This window comes from Diorhabda sublineata, chromosome 8 (assembly GCF_026230105.1).
Source record: "Diorhabda sublineata isolate icDioSubl1.1 chromosome 8, icDioSubl1.1, whole genome shotgun sequence".
NCBI classification, from domain to species: domain Eukaryota; kingdom Metazoa; phylum Arthropoda; class Insecta; order Coleoptera; family Chrysomelidae; genus Diorhabda; species Diorhabda sublineata.
In genome coordinates, this window is record NC_079481.1 from 10,653,041 (window position 1) to 10,669,477 (window position 16,437).

The 16,437-nt window shown below is 34.5% G+C and overlaps 1 protein-coding gene across 1 annotated transcript in view; it reads right to left on the reverse strand.

Annotated features, from left to right (window-relative positions):
- The window catches only part of LOC130447430 (serine protease filzig), a 35,520-nt gene extending 21,956 nt beyond the window's left edge, over positions 1–13,564 (reverse strand). Inside the window, exon 1 of the mRNA XM_056784245.1 lies at positions 13,442–13,564. Within this exon, the coding sequence (XP_056640223.1) occupies positions 13,442–13,529 (88 nt within the window). The 5' untranslated portion in view covers positions 13,530–13,564. The remainder of the gene's footprint in view (positions 1–13,441) is intronic.
- Positions 13,565–16,437: the final 2,873 nt, after the last annotated feature.

The following is a 16,437-nucleotide window of genomic DNA, read 5'->3' on the forward strand; positions in this document are numbered from 1 at the left end:
TTTTGATTTGATTCCAAAACTGAATAAAAAGAGTATTTTCTGCGTAAAAAATATTTAATAAAGTATTATATTTGTTCGAAATTGTTTACTTTGGAATAAAATATATAAACGCAGTTCTGTAGCTGGTTCGAGGAAAAGCAACGAAAAAAGTATTAACGTGAGATATTTCTTTCCCTCACATACGATACCCCGGGTTATTTAGATAATTCCACCTTCTATTTTATACGCGATATAAAAAAGAAATAAAATCAGGGTGTTTCTTGTTATTATTTTTTTTGTTACAGATCCCAACGTTCGATTTTACTCGTGAAAAACGGTAGCGTAAAGGTAGGTGACTGTTGACGTAAACAACAAAAATAGAAAATTATTATTTCTCTCTTTTCTTTTATATATACTACTAAAAATATTCAAATAATGTCCATAATTTCAATTTGTAATTAAATTATTTATTTTAATTAATAAAAATTGTAAACCACGTCAATTTCATGTTCACTATGACGTCATACTTAACAAATACATGGATTGAATCAAAATTGTGATCTACGATGCAAATAATTTTCAAAATTCCCGCTAAAACGCTAATAATTGTTCCATGACTATGATTTACGTTAATGAATAATAGATAAATATAAAATACCATTCAGATTTATCTAATCATAATTATAATCGCTTTTGTTTTATAGATAGTCCCTAGATAAGCATCAAAATAATAATTTTATAACTAAATATATTTTTTTATTAAAAAAACTATTTAGATGGAAATATTTCTCAAAATTCCCGCAAAAACGCTTATAACTGTTCCGTGACTATGATTTACGTCACTGAACAATAGATAAATATAGAATCCCCTTCAGAGTTATCTAATTATGATTTAAATTGCTTTTATTTTATAGATAGTCCCTAGATAAGCATCAAAATAATAATTTTATAACGAAATATATTTTTTTAATAAAAAAAACTATTTAGATGGAAATATTTCTCAAAATTCCCGCAAAAACGCTTATAACTGTTCCGTGACTATGATTTACGTCACTGAACAATAGATAAATATAGAATCCCCTTCAGAGTTATCTAATTATGATTAAAATTGCTTTTATTTTATAGATAGTCCCTAGATAAGCATCAAAATAATAATTTTATAACGAAATATATTTTTTTAATAAAAAAAACTATTTAGATGGAAATATTTCTCAAAATTCCCGCAAAAACGCTTATAACTGTTCCGTGTCTATGATTTACGTCAATGAACCATAGATAACTGCATAATGCCCTTCAGAATTATCTAATTATGATTAAAATCGCTTTTATTTTATAGGTAGTCCTATATAAACATCAAATTAATAATTTTATAATAAGTGATAATATGTTTACTATATAATGACGTCATCGTACAAACCAATTTGATAGAATTTTATTTTGAATTCTTGAAAATTTGAATAGAAGTTGAATGAATGAAATTGGATGAATTTAGCATTCTGATTAATTCACTTTTTTTCCGCATTTTAATTTTTGCAGATTCAAATATTGATTTTTTAAAAATTTTAGAAATTCGTAACAATAAAAATAATAAAGAAAAATGTCAAGTCATGAAACTCAAACTAGTTGCTTTGAATATTCTCCAGAGACCCAAGTGCACTTACTAAATTCATTTATTTGTATTTGTATTATTTGTATTTTGATAAGTAAAAAATATTTTTCTTTAATTTTTTATTTCCTAAACCTTTTGATACGTGTTATGTTTCTAAATCGTCTTGATTTTAGGTCTTTTCTGTTATAAAATTAGTTTTTTTGAATAATTTTTGATGAAGATAGTGAAAATTTTCAAAAAAACTAATTTTATAACAGAAGAGACCTAAAATCACGACGATTTAAAAACATTTTTTCGATAAACTCCTCACGTTTCTTAAAATTATTTTTTATAGATGTGATTTTTTTGAGACACCTTGTATCTTTCCTTTATACCTTAGAATCTCACCCTTTTTGACTTTCCACTCTTGTATTCTTGTATTTTTCTCATCTTAAAGCTATTTATAGTCTAATAAAACAAAATCTCCTGTAAATTTTCTTAATCAACTTTCTTTTGATTTCTAGTGATCACAATTTAATCATTTGACCTACTGCATCTCCACCCCCATCTTTTAAGTCCTCCTCATTTTCATCATAATAATAAATATCAGTTTCCTTTTAAGTCCTTCGTAATTTTTGTAGTAGATATCGAAAAAATTTAATATTTTAATTTTGATTTTTCTATTTCAGTCTTCTACATTTTTATTATCATGAGATTCACAAAAAATTTACATTATATACTTTCCTATTCACTTGAATCAATTATGTAGAGCACAAAATTATTATTCTTCGTTGTTTTCACGTAACCGTTTCAATGAAAGTAAGGCAATGTCACCAGTAGGCTTGTATGTATGTTTGTACGTAAAATTAAATACTATAATTGTTCCGGTTTATGAAAACCGAGTTCATAACTTGAAATTAGTATTGGTAATTGTTAAAAAATGGACTAATCAAATTTCGAACATATATAGAAAGTAAAAAACTTTTAAAATAATAGAAAAATTAGATAGTTCACCATGTAAAGGAGTTTTACTTGACAATTGATATTAGTTCAAAATATGGTATAGAAAATGTGAATTTAAACCACAAGAAATTATAAAAGAAAAGTCTAATACTGATCTCATTCTTTTCTTGAATTTTCTAATCATCTCAATCAACAGAAATAAATAATAATACTAAAAAAGTGATAACACCAAGAATTAAGATCCTACGGTATGTCGTCTTTAGTTATCGACTGGTTTAGTAGCTTTCTCAAAGATCCATCCAGGTCGCTGTCCATGGACACACCTTAGAAAAGTTCGAGGTCGACGCTGGTGTACCCCAGGGATCAACAATTTACTCGACATAACCACAAACTCGATCTATAGGCAGATACCGATCTTGAAAACATTCTGGAATGAAGTGGAAGCAATCTGATTGAGTTTAATGCAGCCAAAACTCTGGTTGCTGTTTTTAGTACATTACAGCTTAGGATTTGGTCCTGTCTGGACGAAAAATATCAATATCATTACAAATCTACTTCTTGGGTGTTGAGGTTTATAGCAATATGTCCTGGGATAGTCAAGCGGTCGATTTAGCCAAGGCAACTTAACGAAAACTTGGAGCCCTTTTTAACAGCTTCTAATCCTTTACGAGGCTTAGATTCGTCGTACATTTGGAGCTCGGCTCCCAAGCATACCCTGAAGATGCTCAACTCAATACAAAAGAGAGCAATTCGACTTCTGATCTGTTGTCCAGAAACTTGGACAGGTTAGAGCATAGAAGAAAAGTCAATGACCTGATTCGTTGATAGTTTTTCCTTTTTCAAGATGTCGATGGAAATTATCCCGCGAGCATCCCATAAATACGACGCCACGACTTTGGAGCTAGTTCTCTCTTATCAGTCCATTGTTTTTATTGTGGTTTGGTTTTGGGTGTGAAGTGATGGACACACTTGATGGAAACATCTTTGAGACGTAGTTTTTGTTCCATTGTGAGTAAACGCGGCACCCATCTTGCGTACAGGTTTCTCCGGGTCAAATTTTGAGTTAATATGGGATGTAACGCACTTTTAAAATGTCTCTATGTCTGCTAGCTCGCGCACTTTCAGTCGACGATCATCCAGTGGATTTATTTCAGCATTTCTGGAGTCGTTTGGTCATTTGGTCGATTACTACGAAGCTGGTCTCGTTCAAACCTTCCTACCCAATATTTTACTGTTGCTAACGAAGTTTGATCTAAAGCCTTTCAAATACGATCTACCGCATCTCTAGGTCAAGCTAGTTACTTCTGGTCCATTCTAGTATCATTTCATGGGGATAGAAAGATGGGATTTATATTGAATTGTGAAAAAGACAATTTAAACACCTGGAACCTATAGAAATAAATCTGCTTATAAACCACAGATAAAGATAAGTGAACTGATTGGGAAAGATGAAATAAGAAGAATAAACAAAGAAGAAGCATACTGAACACGCTGTTTACACCACCACTACACCAATACTCATGTAATTGTGACGCGTTTCGATAACTTAGTTATCGTCTTCAGGGACTGAAGTTAAACTGAAATCTAATTACCTGTTTTATACTAAATTTTCCCACCAATAAACCTTTTCCCGCGAAAATTAATTCCAGCGGGAAAACCTCCTTGGCGGGAAACTTCACATTCATTCCTTCACTACTAAACTATGTAGTGGGCTGTAAAAAGATTCCCGCCAAGGAGTTTTTTCCCGCTGGAATTAATTTTCGAGGGAAAAGGTTTATTGGTGGGACTGAAGGTAAACTGAAATCTAATTACCTGTTTTATACTAAATTTTCCCACCAATAAACCTTTTCCCGCGAAAATTAATTCCAGCGGGAAAACCTCCTTGGCGGGAAACTTCACATTCATTCCTTCACTACTAAACTATGTAGTGGGCTGTAAAAAGATTCCCGCCAAGGAATTTTTTCCCGCTGGAATTAATTTTCGAGGGAAAAGGTTTATTGGTGGGACTGAAGGTAAACTGAAATCTAATTACCTGTTTTATACTAAATTTTCCCACCAATAAACCTTCTCCCGCGAACATTAATTCCAGCGGGAAAAACCTCCTTGGCGGGAATCTTCACATTCATTCCTTGATTACTAAACTATGGAGTGGGCTGTAAAAGATTCCCTCCAAGGAGTTTTTTCCCGCTAGAATTAATTTTCGCAAGAAAAGGTTTATTGGTGGGAAAATTTAGTATAAAACAGGTCATTAGATCTCAGTTTCTGAAGACTTATCGTATAAGTTATCGAAACGCGCGTTTGATATTGTGTTGGTGTAGTGGTGGTGTGAACAGAGTGTTCAGTATGAAAATCATCAACGGTACCATAAATTCTAATTTAAAGAAGAAACAGCTCAATAAATAAATAAAATATGAAGATAGAAACTAAAAAAGAAATAAATAAACTGGGAGTTAAAAGGAAAAACTTTAGAGGAATAGAATATGGTGAAAGAGACTTTTTGACAGCTTTATTTGTTGTTAGGCCTGTTTGAGCATGAAAAATTTGTCATAATATTGTTTTGTGTATATATTCTTTACTGTTTTCCATTTATATTATTGATTCCCCGAGTTTCTTATCATTTTATGTAGCTTTGTATCGAGCATAGTGAAATGATTTCACAAAAATTCCTTTGGATCGATAATACGTACCAACAGTGTTTACTGCATAAACCGGCAACATGGTACCCGTTGAACTCAATTGCGAGAATCAACGGCGAGTCACCGACAACATTAGCACTCGACGTCGAACTTCCCTTTCCGGTTAGACTAATCTCGGACGTGACAATTCCTTGACCTAGTACGTGATTTCATCTGTTAGGATGAAAGCGGGAAAGTTTTAACGACAGGTGACCCTCGGAGCACGTCAAACGGCCTCTAATTTACGGTAAACTAGAATTTTGTAATACGGCGCCTTAAATTATTTTCCAATAGACCGATCACAATGTTTTTTTTTATCATAAAAAAAGTATAAATCAAATTGACAATTTGAAAATATTTAAATTAAAAAAAAAGTTTATTGCGTTATGGAGATCGTAGAAAAAATATTGTATATAACTCGCTGGAAAGTGATAAAAACACTCGCGAGAACTCCGCACTCTGTCTGCAGCTTAATATTACAGGAAGCCCAAAATATGACGATCGGGGGCAACTTATAATTTCCTCTATACCAAGTTGCATCCCTGATGAGTTACAGGGCATCAAAGTTGTGTCAAAAATTTCGAAAAAAAAAAATAAATTTCTTCGCAACCTTTGGTATAACTTATGAGACTGTTAAAGGCATCAAGTAATGGTAAGTGGAAGGTGATTAGACCGTTCTGATGGGTCAAAGGGTTGACTTAAAGCTGATTTCAAAAATATCCCGATGTATAATCACCCGCTGAATCTAATCTTGAGGTAACAACTCTTGTACTTTCCGGGGATGGCTTAAATTACATCTAATAGTTCTATGTACCGATGACCTCGACATGTCACACATGTTAAGATAAAGTTTCAGTTTTAATATCCTTTCGATCGTTAATGGTATCCATACAAAGTTCTTCATCTCGCACATTTAAACAGGAAGAGTTGTTTGCAGATACTTGAATCATCATCTCGGTCAAAAAATGGAATTAAATCCACGTAGATTAAACCATCAACTCGCTTCGACTTTTGGTGATGAAGCACCATCTCGAACCATCGTGTTTTCCTTGTCTTCAGAATTCAATCGTGGTCGCATTTCGTCAGAAAACATCGATGCTGTTCGTAACTGATCGTCATGTGACATATCGTGATATTGAGTCATACTCGGGTGTTAGTTCCATGAACATTTGGCCGGGACGAATCATGGATCTATCCATATGAACCAGAAACGCGTCTTATCCAATAAATCTTGTTCTTCGGACAACCGGATATGTTTCCACCATTCCATTAAAGCGATTCTAATCATTTCTAATAATTTTACACCACGACAATGTGAGCTATCACAAACATCAGTTCAAACAAAAACGTTTTTGAACAGTCAATGGGTCATCCGTAGTACAATTTGGCAGCGGTTTCTTCTTATTTCCGCAGATCGAAAACAAATAGCAAGTTCAACATGTTTCGACACCTGAAGAAGCAGTTGATGCGCTTAAATCATATTTTTGGAGGTACCCCAATCGGAAGAAAGTTGAAATTGGTTCAAACACATGCAAACGTCTAGAGGGCGCCCAAGACGGATGGGGTATCTAGGTATCTTGTCTATGCACGTCCCATGTGTTTGTGTCGAAAACCATGTGTGACTATTGTCAAATTTCTACTTAAATTGAAGAAAACTTCGACTGAGTGCTATAAATTATTGCAAGAGGCCTATGGAGACTATTATCTATCACGTGCGCGTATTTTTGGGTGATGTAAGCGTTTTAGTGATGGCCGAGAGAGCACTGAAGATGACCAGCGTCCAGGTCGCCCTGTGACTGTTCCAACCTCGGAAACAGTGACCAAAATCAACTAAATTGTGCGAGCAGATTGCCGAGACTGTAAATGCCAATAAAGAAACGGTTAGAAAAATTTGACACATCTGACTCCTAATCAAAAGCTTATTTCCTTAAAAGTTTAGAAAAAGATCTCGGACTGATAAAAAAAGTTATCACTTGTGAAGAAACTTAATTTTTCAATACGATGTTGAAAAAAACGACAATCGATGTATTGGAAGACGCTTGAATCGCCCAGAATCAAGAAAGGATGCACAATTCAAGGCAACCGTGTCGTGATGACTGAATGGGTTCCAGAGGGTCAGACTGTCAATTACCCTTACATAGTCTCGCTTTTTAATAGACAGACCCCGTATTACAATCAATTTTTCATTCGACAAACCGTTGTTATTTCTTCAGTCGTATTAAAAATTTAGTTAATAATACTTTCACGCCAACTGTCACGTACTCAGATGGTAATTCAAATACCTGCATGATTTACATGGAAAGTTCATATCTGTCTACAATTGAATCGCATTAATGCGAATTTATTTTATTTTTGAGTAATTGAATTGGACCAGAAAAATCTCTCTTGCGGTATATTGATACCCACTAGAATATTGAAATGTACAGGATATTATAAAACATGCCATTTTGCAACTGGAGAAGTTTTTTGGAATATCTTCGTGCAAAAGTATCTGCAATAAATTTTGTCGTCGATTTGGTGTTGTGAATTGTTTGGAAAGTCGTTTTGGTGTTCTAGCTATACTCCACTTATATCAAGAAGACAATTTGTACAACACTCTACATCTAATTGCTCTGCTTTCAAAGGAGGCTATTTTTTCTGGATTTTGTGTCCTATTCCTCCCAAGATACTAGCTTTCGAGGTATAGGACTTCACGAGAACTTCCTTAATCTTATTTGCTTAAATATTTCCTCAACCATCATGTCAGTTTGTTGTTTTTGTGACAACTTGTGAGTCCAAAGTAGAACTCTGGTCCAAAATATGTAGGCACGGGTTACTATGTTTCAGCTAGTAGCTAGTAGTCTGAACATGCAGTCAGTAGCCTTCAAGGCTTTTAAAACCGTTTGGCTGTCGGAAAAAATGCAAATGTGATTTCTAGAGAGGTTTCTATCTCTATCTATACAGCTCCTTGTGCTAGTTTCGCACCATTTGTATACTAGTGAGATATTATTCGAGCTTGCAGAAGATGTTAATGAAAGTGATCATTGAAATAATGATGACTATATATTTGCGAGCAGAGTCAAAAAAAATATGGTAAACGTCTCGTTTCAAAACTCATAACCCATAGTATCGATTATTTGCGAAAAGTTAATTGTTTGCCAAATAAAAAATTTGTTGAGTCCATACTTTGTATGGTAGCATTGCAAATTCTACTTTTGTCCTTCTTGTTTTTTTTTTATTTTTGAATCTTGATCGCAAACATTTTCAGTATCAAATGATAAAACTCATTTTATAGATTCAGAATTCAATTATCTACAATATAAAAAATGTGGAATAGTCTTCTCGTAAGCAAAAAAAGCAACAAGTTTTTTTCCTTTTCCACCATACTATGGTTGCTACTTTAGTTTTGATACAAATAAAAACAAACAGGCTTAAGACATTTTTTCTTCCGATTGAGGTACCTCCAAAAACGGTGTGATTTGAACGCATTAACTGCTCCAGGTGTAGAATCTGCGGGAGTAAAAGGAGTCATTGGGTGTTAGACAAGGACTATACGGTCGTTGAAGCATCAATTCGACGTTTTGGCTGTTCAAAAAGTTTTTGTTTGAACTGATGTGTCGTGGTGGAGAATGATTCATGATTCGTCATCTGTGATTGATTTTCCTTATTTTTTCGAACATTTCTAGCAAATGAAGGCTGGTGTACCATTCAGAACTGACCACTGACCTCTAATGGATCTGTGGTGACATGTCCAGTTATTTCTAAAAAACAAGCAACCATTTGCTTAGAAGTGCTTGAAAGATATGTATAGTCGATTCTTGTTTAGTTTTACTTATTAACAACCAATATTAAAGGTACGCGAGTGGAACTGATGCCCAAGTATACCTCAATCTCACGGTATGTCACATGAAGATCTTGCAATATCAATTTACGCACAGCTTCGATTTTGGACGACCTTCAAGAAATTCATCCTGTACCGAATTGCGACCACGATTCAATTGGATGGCTCGAGAAGTTGATTCATCACCAAAAATCTAAGCGAGTTGGTTTAATCCACGTCGAAACTTATATGATAGCAATGTTGCCATATTTCATAATTTAGCTACCAACCAATAGTCATAGTTAGATTTAAATATTTTATGTATATTATAAGACATCTAATTGTTTGTAATAACTTTATTTTCAATAGTTTCACTTCATTTATTTCAATTTTTTTATTTTCATATATATTTCACTCTTCTATTAAATTGGAAATTTTTCTATGGAGATAAAAAGATAATCTCTCTTCGTAAGACATTTGGTGCTTCAAATCTGACATTTCTCGATAGTTAAAACGTCAATTATAATCATTAAAACAGGATGAAATTAAATTTACTTCATACGTTTTTTATTCAACCTCCAATCGTTCTGTGTAGCGGGCATGCGCTGTAAGCGACTGCGATGCTCTCAAACTACACATTGCGCCATTGTTGACATTCAGGCGTCAGTCGGCGTTGTGCTCCAGCCACGTAAACATGTCCGCCATTATTGATGTGAATTGCGAAGTGTGATTGGTTTTCTACAGGCTGAAAGTCATAGTGATGCAGAAATCCATCGGAGAATGAGTCGTGTGTATGAGTAAAAACTTCATGAGCGATGGCATCGAAAGTTTAAAGATTGTCGTAATGATTTGCATGATGAAGAGGGCCAAGGACGCAAATCTGTCGTTTCAGATGACCTGGTTCAACGAGTTGACAAAATGGTTGAAGAAAACCGCAGATTTACTATTACTGCTTTATCAACGGAACTTCCAGAAGTTTCCAAAAGATCTTTTTTGTACTCATCGGCGACAACTTTCTTTGAAGAAAGAGGGTATTGAAAAGCTTGTCTTGAAAAAAAAAACGGTTGATATCATATTAAATATGTCCTCTGTATATTTTTCCACGAAGCTAGAGGGGCTAGAACTCGCATCACAGTCGTATTTTGATCTATTTTAATTAATTTAATTTCGCATCGATGTTTTCTGATGAGAAACAGCTACAATTGTGAACTACTTCTCATCATTAATTATATACAACTACCATCGTTAGAAATAATTTAATTGATTTTTTTTATAATAATATTATGAACCCTTCTAATTTAACGAAACTTTCTTAAATCTTTTTTATTATCGTATTAGGGTTAATTAGTTTGGACACTAATTGCTGTTGAAAATAATCACCAGCTCGCCAGATGACATTTATAATGAATAAACTCAGGAAATTGTGATTGATGAAGTGTGTTAACAAGTTTGGAACCAAACCGTTTGAGTTCGACTTGTTGCAAATCGATTTTAAAGTCGTTTTCTTTGAGAACTAGGTCTTTGATCCTGAACAGAATCTTTGACAAATCTATCATAACGTAGTAATAGAGATGCTAGGTTTTTAACTAAGTCATATGTCTTGGATTAATCTTCAAACTTATGCGTTGCGTTGTACTTCTAGTTAGTTTACGGTGGCATTTTTTTGGTCAACTGGTAGAGATGTTTTGCATAAATTTCTTCCTGATAATCACCAGTTTTTTAGAGACGAATGTATTTGAATCCTAAGGAATTACCAATTTGTGTGATGATGAGGCGCTTTTCTTTTCAGAAGGGGTTTTTAACCTATAAATACATCATCTACAAAAGCTTTGATGTTCATTTTCCTGTTTATCTTTATAAGATTTCCTGAAGTTCATTTCAGGCAAAGTACTTAAAGAAAAACGTCTTGATATGTTTGAGAAAATGATTTCCTTTACAGTTTTTAATTCCTTTACAATATGTGAAAAATTCATGGAATGAGATAAATGAGATGTTTGGTTGGGTGGTGATTGAAAGATCGCCATGTATTGTTTAAGGGACAGGGCTTCCAATTAGGGAACCTAATAAAATCAAATCACTTTCTACAACTACATGTGTATGTCTATATATATCTAGCTGACTCATAAATATATTTTTTCAGAAAAATTAATATATACTGGAATTATAATATTAAAATGTTGTTAAATTCTAATGGTACGTGTTTTTTAATTGGGTACGACGATCATTTTGTTCATCAACTTTTGTCAAAGTACTGTATGTTTTATGGCTCAAAGTCTTGCAAACAAATTTCTGATCATGTTAAAAACACGGGCATACGGATGAATAATTAAAAAAAAAACAGAATTCATAGAAATTCTTTTGTATATAAACTTGTATATAAACAAAAATTTGCAGAATGTAATTTCTTTTGAGAAAAATATGAGTAGCCTGCTCTGGGTCTATTTAGAGAAAAATTTTCAAACTAAAATGATCGTTTTTGCGACCTGAGGAGAGTCGTTTCGCGATCTCAAAGGGAAGTTGGTTTATCTATAGCAACTGGAGTCGCTCCGAGGTCTTAGGTTAATCTTTTTCGGTGAGCCGAAGTAGATTCGCTCCTCGGTATCGAGCGAATTCGATTTTCCCTTGGTCTGAGTGGCTTAAGTCGCATATTTTGCTGAATTCCGTAACAAGGTGAACGAAGGTCTAAAAAGTAATTAAATTCGAGCAAATCATGTACAGTGCTTAGAGAAAAATTTCGACGAAATCATTTACCGGTCTTAGCATTTGACAGTTATTTTGGTACAAATAAATACGAGAGCTGCTACTTAAGTGTTGAGATATGGCAACACCCATGTGAATATGTCCAATCTGACATTTCCATTTTAAAGTTTGACATTTTTAATGGCGAACGTACTCAGTAGTCATACGAGTTGCTTGCAGATACTTGAATCATCATCTTGGTCAATTAAATACATGTGGATTAAATCATCAACTCGCTTCGACTTTTGGTGATGAATCACTATCTCGAGCTACAGTGTTTGGCTGGTGAAGTGCTCCATATATCGCGCCAAGAGGTTTTTGAAGTTAGTCTTCAGATCATTGGGTAGCTGAACTGGGATATCAGGAGGATTCTTCGCGGTTTATTTAACATGGTGATCTGCAAATTTGTTTCCAGCTATTCCAGTGTACTATAGAAGCCAGATGTGAAAGACTGTTACATTAAGAGTTCGGTAGATATCATGAATCCAAGACCATTGGATGGTAGGTGATTTGCACCATATATCGCGCCAAGAGGTTTTTGAAGTTAGTCTTCAGATCATTGGGAAGCTGAACTGTTCAAACGATACCAGATTCAGCTTTGGATTCATCCGTATAGAGAATTACCTCTTTATGAAGAATTTCTAGGAATGATTTCTCTATAAGCACGCTAGGGGGATCATGTTTATGGTAAACGGTAAGTGAAGTGTCTACCATGAGACCAAGGGGTAGTAGAAGGCAAAGGAAGTGAGCAGGTCAAAGAAAGAAAGATACTTTAGCAGCATATGACAAGAGAAGAGATTGTCGTCTTGAGGATAGGTGGTGAATCATCAGCAGCAGGGATTGAGTGAAAAGCACCAAGGCAGAAGCTAAGAGCAGATTAAACAACCATAATCAAGCTTTGAACGTATGAGAGCTCAATAAATTCAGTATAGTTTCGTTGGAGCTTCATTGAAGGTGGTTGAAGATTTTAATTATGTTTAGCGTCTTTAGAAAAATGCCTTTCAGGTGATTCCACTTGAATCGAGAATCTTCTGATTTAAAATTATATATAATTTTCTTCTATAATTGATGGTGTGATCCGTATTTTACGTTGTTGCCTAACCTCTAGAACCTCCTACCAGGGAGGAAAACATCTTAATCCCTTTCAAGTTAGTTAAAAATTTGTGGAAATTCTCTCAAGTACTTCTTGTGGTGTAAAAATCATCATGAATCTACAAGTCGCAATTCAACTGTTATAGAGCAGTTTTTGTTGATCGGTTTGCTCTTTAATCATGTGGTTGTTGGGTACTTTTGAACCTTGGTACTAACTTGAACTGTTTTTTTCTCTCATATTTCTCAGTTTTTTATTAATTTTTTAAGCATTTTTTCGAAATGATCTCTTCAGCTTCTAATTCCTTCACGTTATATAACCACATCCTGGATTCCTTGTTGTTTTATAGAATCCTGATTCTAGCTTCGAACCTCACTTAATTGTTTCTAGCTTTCAAGTTCATCATTATGTTTTATTTTATTGAAGTTTCTGCATTTATTTCCGTTGTAAATTGCTTTTATCGTCTTTTAACTTGATATTTCTACTTTTATATATATTTTAAAATTAAAAAGTTGAAATTCGTGAGGTTTTTAAGTGATTCAAGACCGATATTCAGAACTCAAGTTTATTTGCATAATAGATTAGAAATTGAATGTTAAATATTTTACCTGCGTTAATTTGTTTGATTCTCCTAGTTTCTACATCCTTATAAAAGTATCCTACGAGACACAAAGTCACTAAAACATTAATCTTCATATTGCGAATATTTTAAACACCAAACAATTTATTTCCAACACGAGAGATGCGTTCACATTTAATACTAATACAAACAACCGAATAATTTAAAAGTTTCTAAGCCGGCAGCACTTCTTCAGACGGTACTATCTCGTTAAAAGGTAAATATAGAGAGAAGTACTGCGACTAAACGGAAGAATAGTCAATACAGACTGAAGACATGCTTTGGCAGTCTGTAGACCATCGGGACCAGGAAAGTGGGTCACTGGGACACCGTAGCGGGCTTAAGAATGATGGTACCCAACGTCGAGAGCTGGGCTTCGTGGTTTCGAAATAAAATTGAAAAAAAAAATAACTAGTTATTTAAATTTATAATGAAACTGTTCAATTGGACACATGCGGTACTTGGAAAACTATTTTATACTTATTGTGAATCAGTCACGTTATAGACCGTTCAACCGACGAGTTTATTTATCATACATAACATAAATAAACAGAATTTTCTATATTTTTTTTTGTTTAAATTTTGTATTGATTGAAGTATTTAAACACGTTATTACTAATATAAAACAGACTGGAGGCTACGGTGGTTTGTACTCATCATTTTCAACAATTAAAAATTGGATAAAATTGATTTTCTGAGGACGAGAATCATAAGAAGATGACCCACGTGTGAAAACATTGAATTATTGCAACTCCAAGTGATCAGCGTTTAAAAATAGAAGAAATTGCTGCTCAGATACTTTTCCAACACAAGTGTACTAAAGATCCTGCAAGAGAATGTAAATTCTTGGTGTAGTGTGAAAAAAGCGTGGAATGGAAAGTTGTTAACGATTTTTAGAGGTTTGACGCGAGGACCAAGCAAATGTGATCCAATTGTAATAGGTGATGAAATTCTGGTTTTTTCCTATAATATGACATACAAAGGTGTTGCCATGGAGAGACAACGGAAAGAAGAACCCGCCAAAAAAATTAAAGGTCACGAAAATTGACGGCCACAAGTAGCCTTTTGATTGATTTAAAGAAAACAAAGTAACGCGACATATGACAAAGGCAGCTCTTCAAATTTTTTCCTAATGTATACGAATCATCGATAAATAATCTTTCCATGATTTGTACTTTCTGGATTTTGACGAAATAAGCTCTAAAATTTTTTCGTTCCTAAAATTTGGCTGATCAGACATTCTTTTTTCGTATTTTTTTCGTTACACAGTTCCAAAATTGCACATGTAAAGTTGATTGATCAGTTTTTCCGTGCTTTGTTAAATTGACTCCCATTTTTTTTTCTTCTTCGCTACCCACTATTATTTAACTACTTTTTGAAGTATTCAGAGTGTATTAGCATGTTTTTTGATCACTTGCAATGTCCTATTGTACAATTTTTGCTCAGAGCTTTTTCCAGAAAATTGAAGTTTTTTTAACCATGACGATTTTTTTATTTCCACGTAAAAAAATCGCAATTTACAGGGTCGCGCATCACATAAAGAACATATTCTAATTTCCGTCGCTCATATCTCAAAAGTTTGAGCAAATTTTCTATGAGCATCTGGCACAGTCTCGGCAGTTCCAGAAGAGATCTAGCAATATCGGCAGTTCTAAAAGAGTTCTGGCACATTCTAGACTAGTAGAGCCAGGAGAGTTCTAGCACAGTCTCGGTAGTTCCAAAAGTGTTCTGGCACAGTCTCGGCAGTTCTAAAAACGTTCTACCACAGTCTCGGCAGTTCTAAAAGCGCTCTAGCACAGTCTCTGTAGTTCTAAAAGAGTTCTGGCACATTCTAGACTAGTAGAGCTAGGAGAGTTCTAGCACAGTCTCGGCAGTTTTAAAAGTATTCTAGCAGAGACTCGGCAGTTCTAAAAGCGTTCTAGCACAGTCTCGGTATTTCTAAAAGAGTTCTGGCACAATATAGGCAGTTCTAAAAGAGTTCTAGCACAGTCTCGGCAGTTTTAATAGAGTTCTGCGACAGGCTCAGCAGTTCTAAAAGAGTACTGCGACAGTCTTGGCAGTCTTAAAAGAGTTCTGGCACTTTCTAGAGTAGTAGAGATAGGAAAGTTCTAGCACAGCCTCGGCAGTCCTAAAAGAGTTCTGGCACAGTCTCGGTAGTTCTAAAAGAGTTGTGTCACAGTCTCGGCAAGTTTAAAAGAGGTCTGGCACAGTATCGGCAGTTCCAAAAGAATTTTATAAAAGCAAATCAAGGTTAAGATCATTGCTGCAGTAAAACTAGCTCTCGCTTTGACTATTTTTGCTCGGATCTCCACGCTAGGATCTCATTAATTATTTATCACAATTCCCAGGTATGTTAATTTTTCTACTTGATCTATTTATACGTTTTTAATCATGACTTCTTCTTCTAGTACATATTTTCGTTTATTTGTGACCATATATTCAGTCTTCTTTGTATTAAGCTTCAGTAAGTAGTTCTAGCAAGCCCGGAAAAGATAAGTTTTCCGCTATAACCCCTCGAATACTTCATTGAATTTTTCTTCAGAAAAACAATTAAAGGGCGATGGAGCTAGGATGCACCATAGTTAGATCGTGGCGAAAAAAACTAGCAACACGCCACGCCCCCCCCACGCCACGTGTCGAATATGCGTACATAATCACACTACCTCACCCCGCCCAACGCCACGCCACGCCATCCCACGTCAACCGATTCGAATTTCTGAGATGTAATCAACGTGTTAAGACGTGTTAATGCCCCTATCTTACCTTTGTGTGTTTGTCTATGGAAAAGTTTTATCGCACTGGGTTTATATTGAGGATTGACTCGAAAAGCACCATGTTTTTCACGATTTTTGTTGATTTTATGGACCCAAAATCTTCTTTTTCTCTTGCTGAGAACCGACGTTTCATGGCGTGGCGTGGCGTGAAGTGACATGGCGTATTGCTAGTAGGTTTCGACCTTTATGGTGCGTACCTTTCAACCACTTC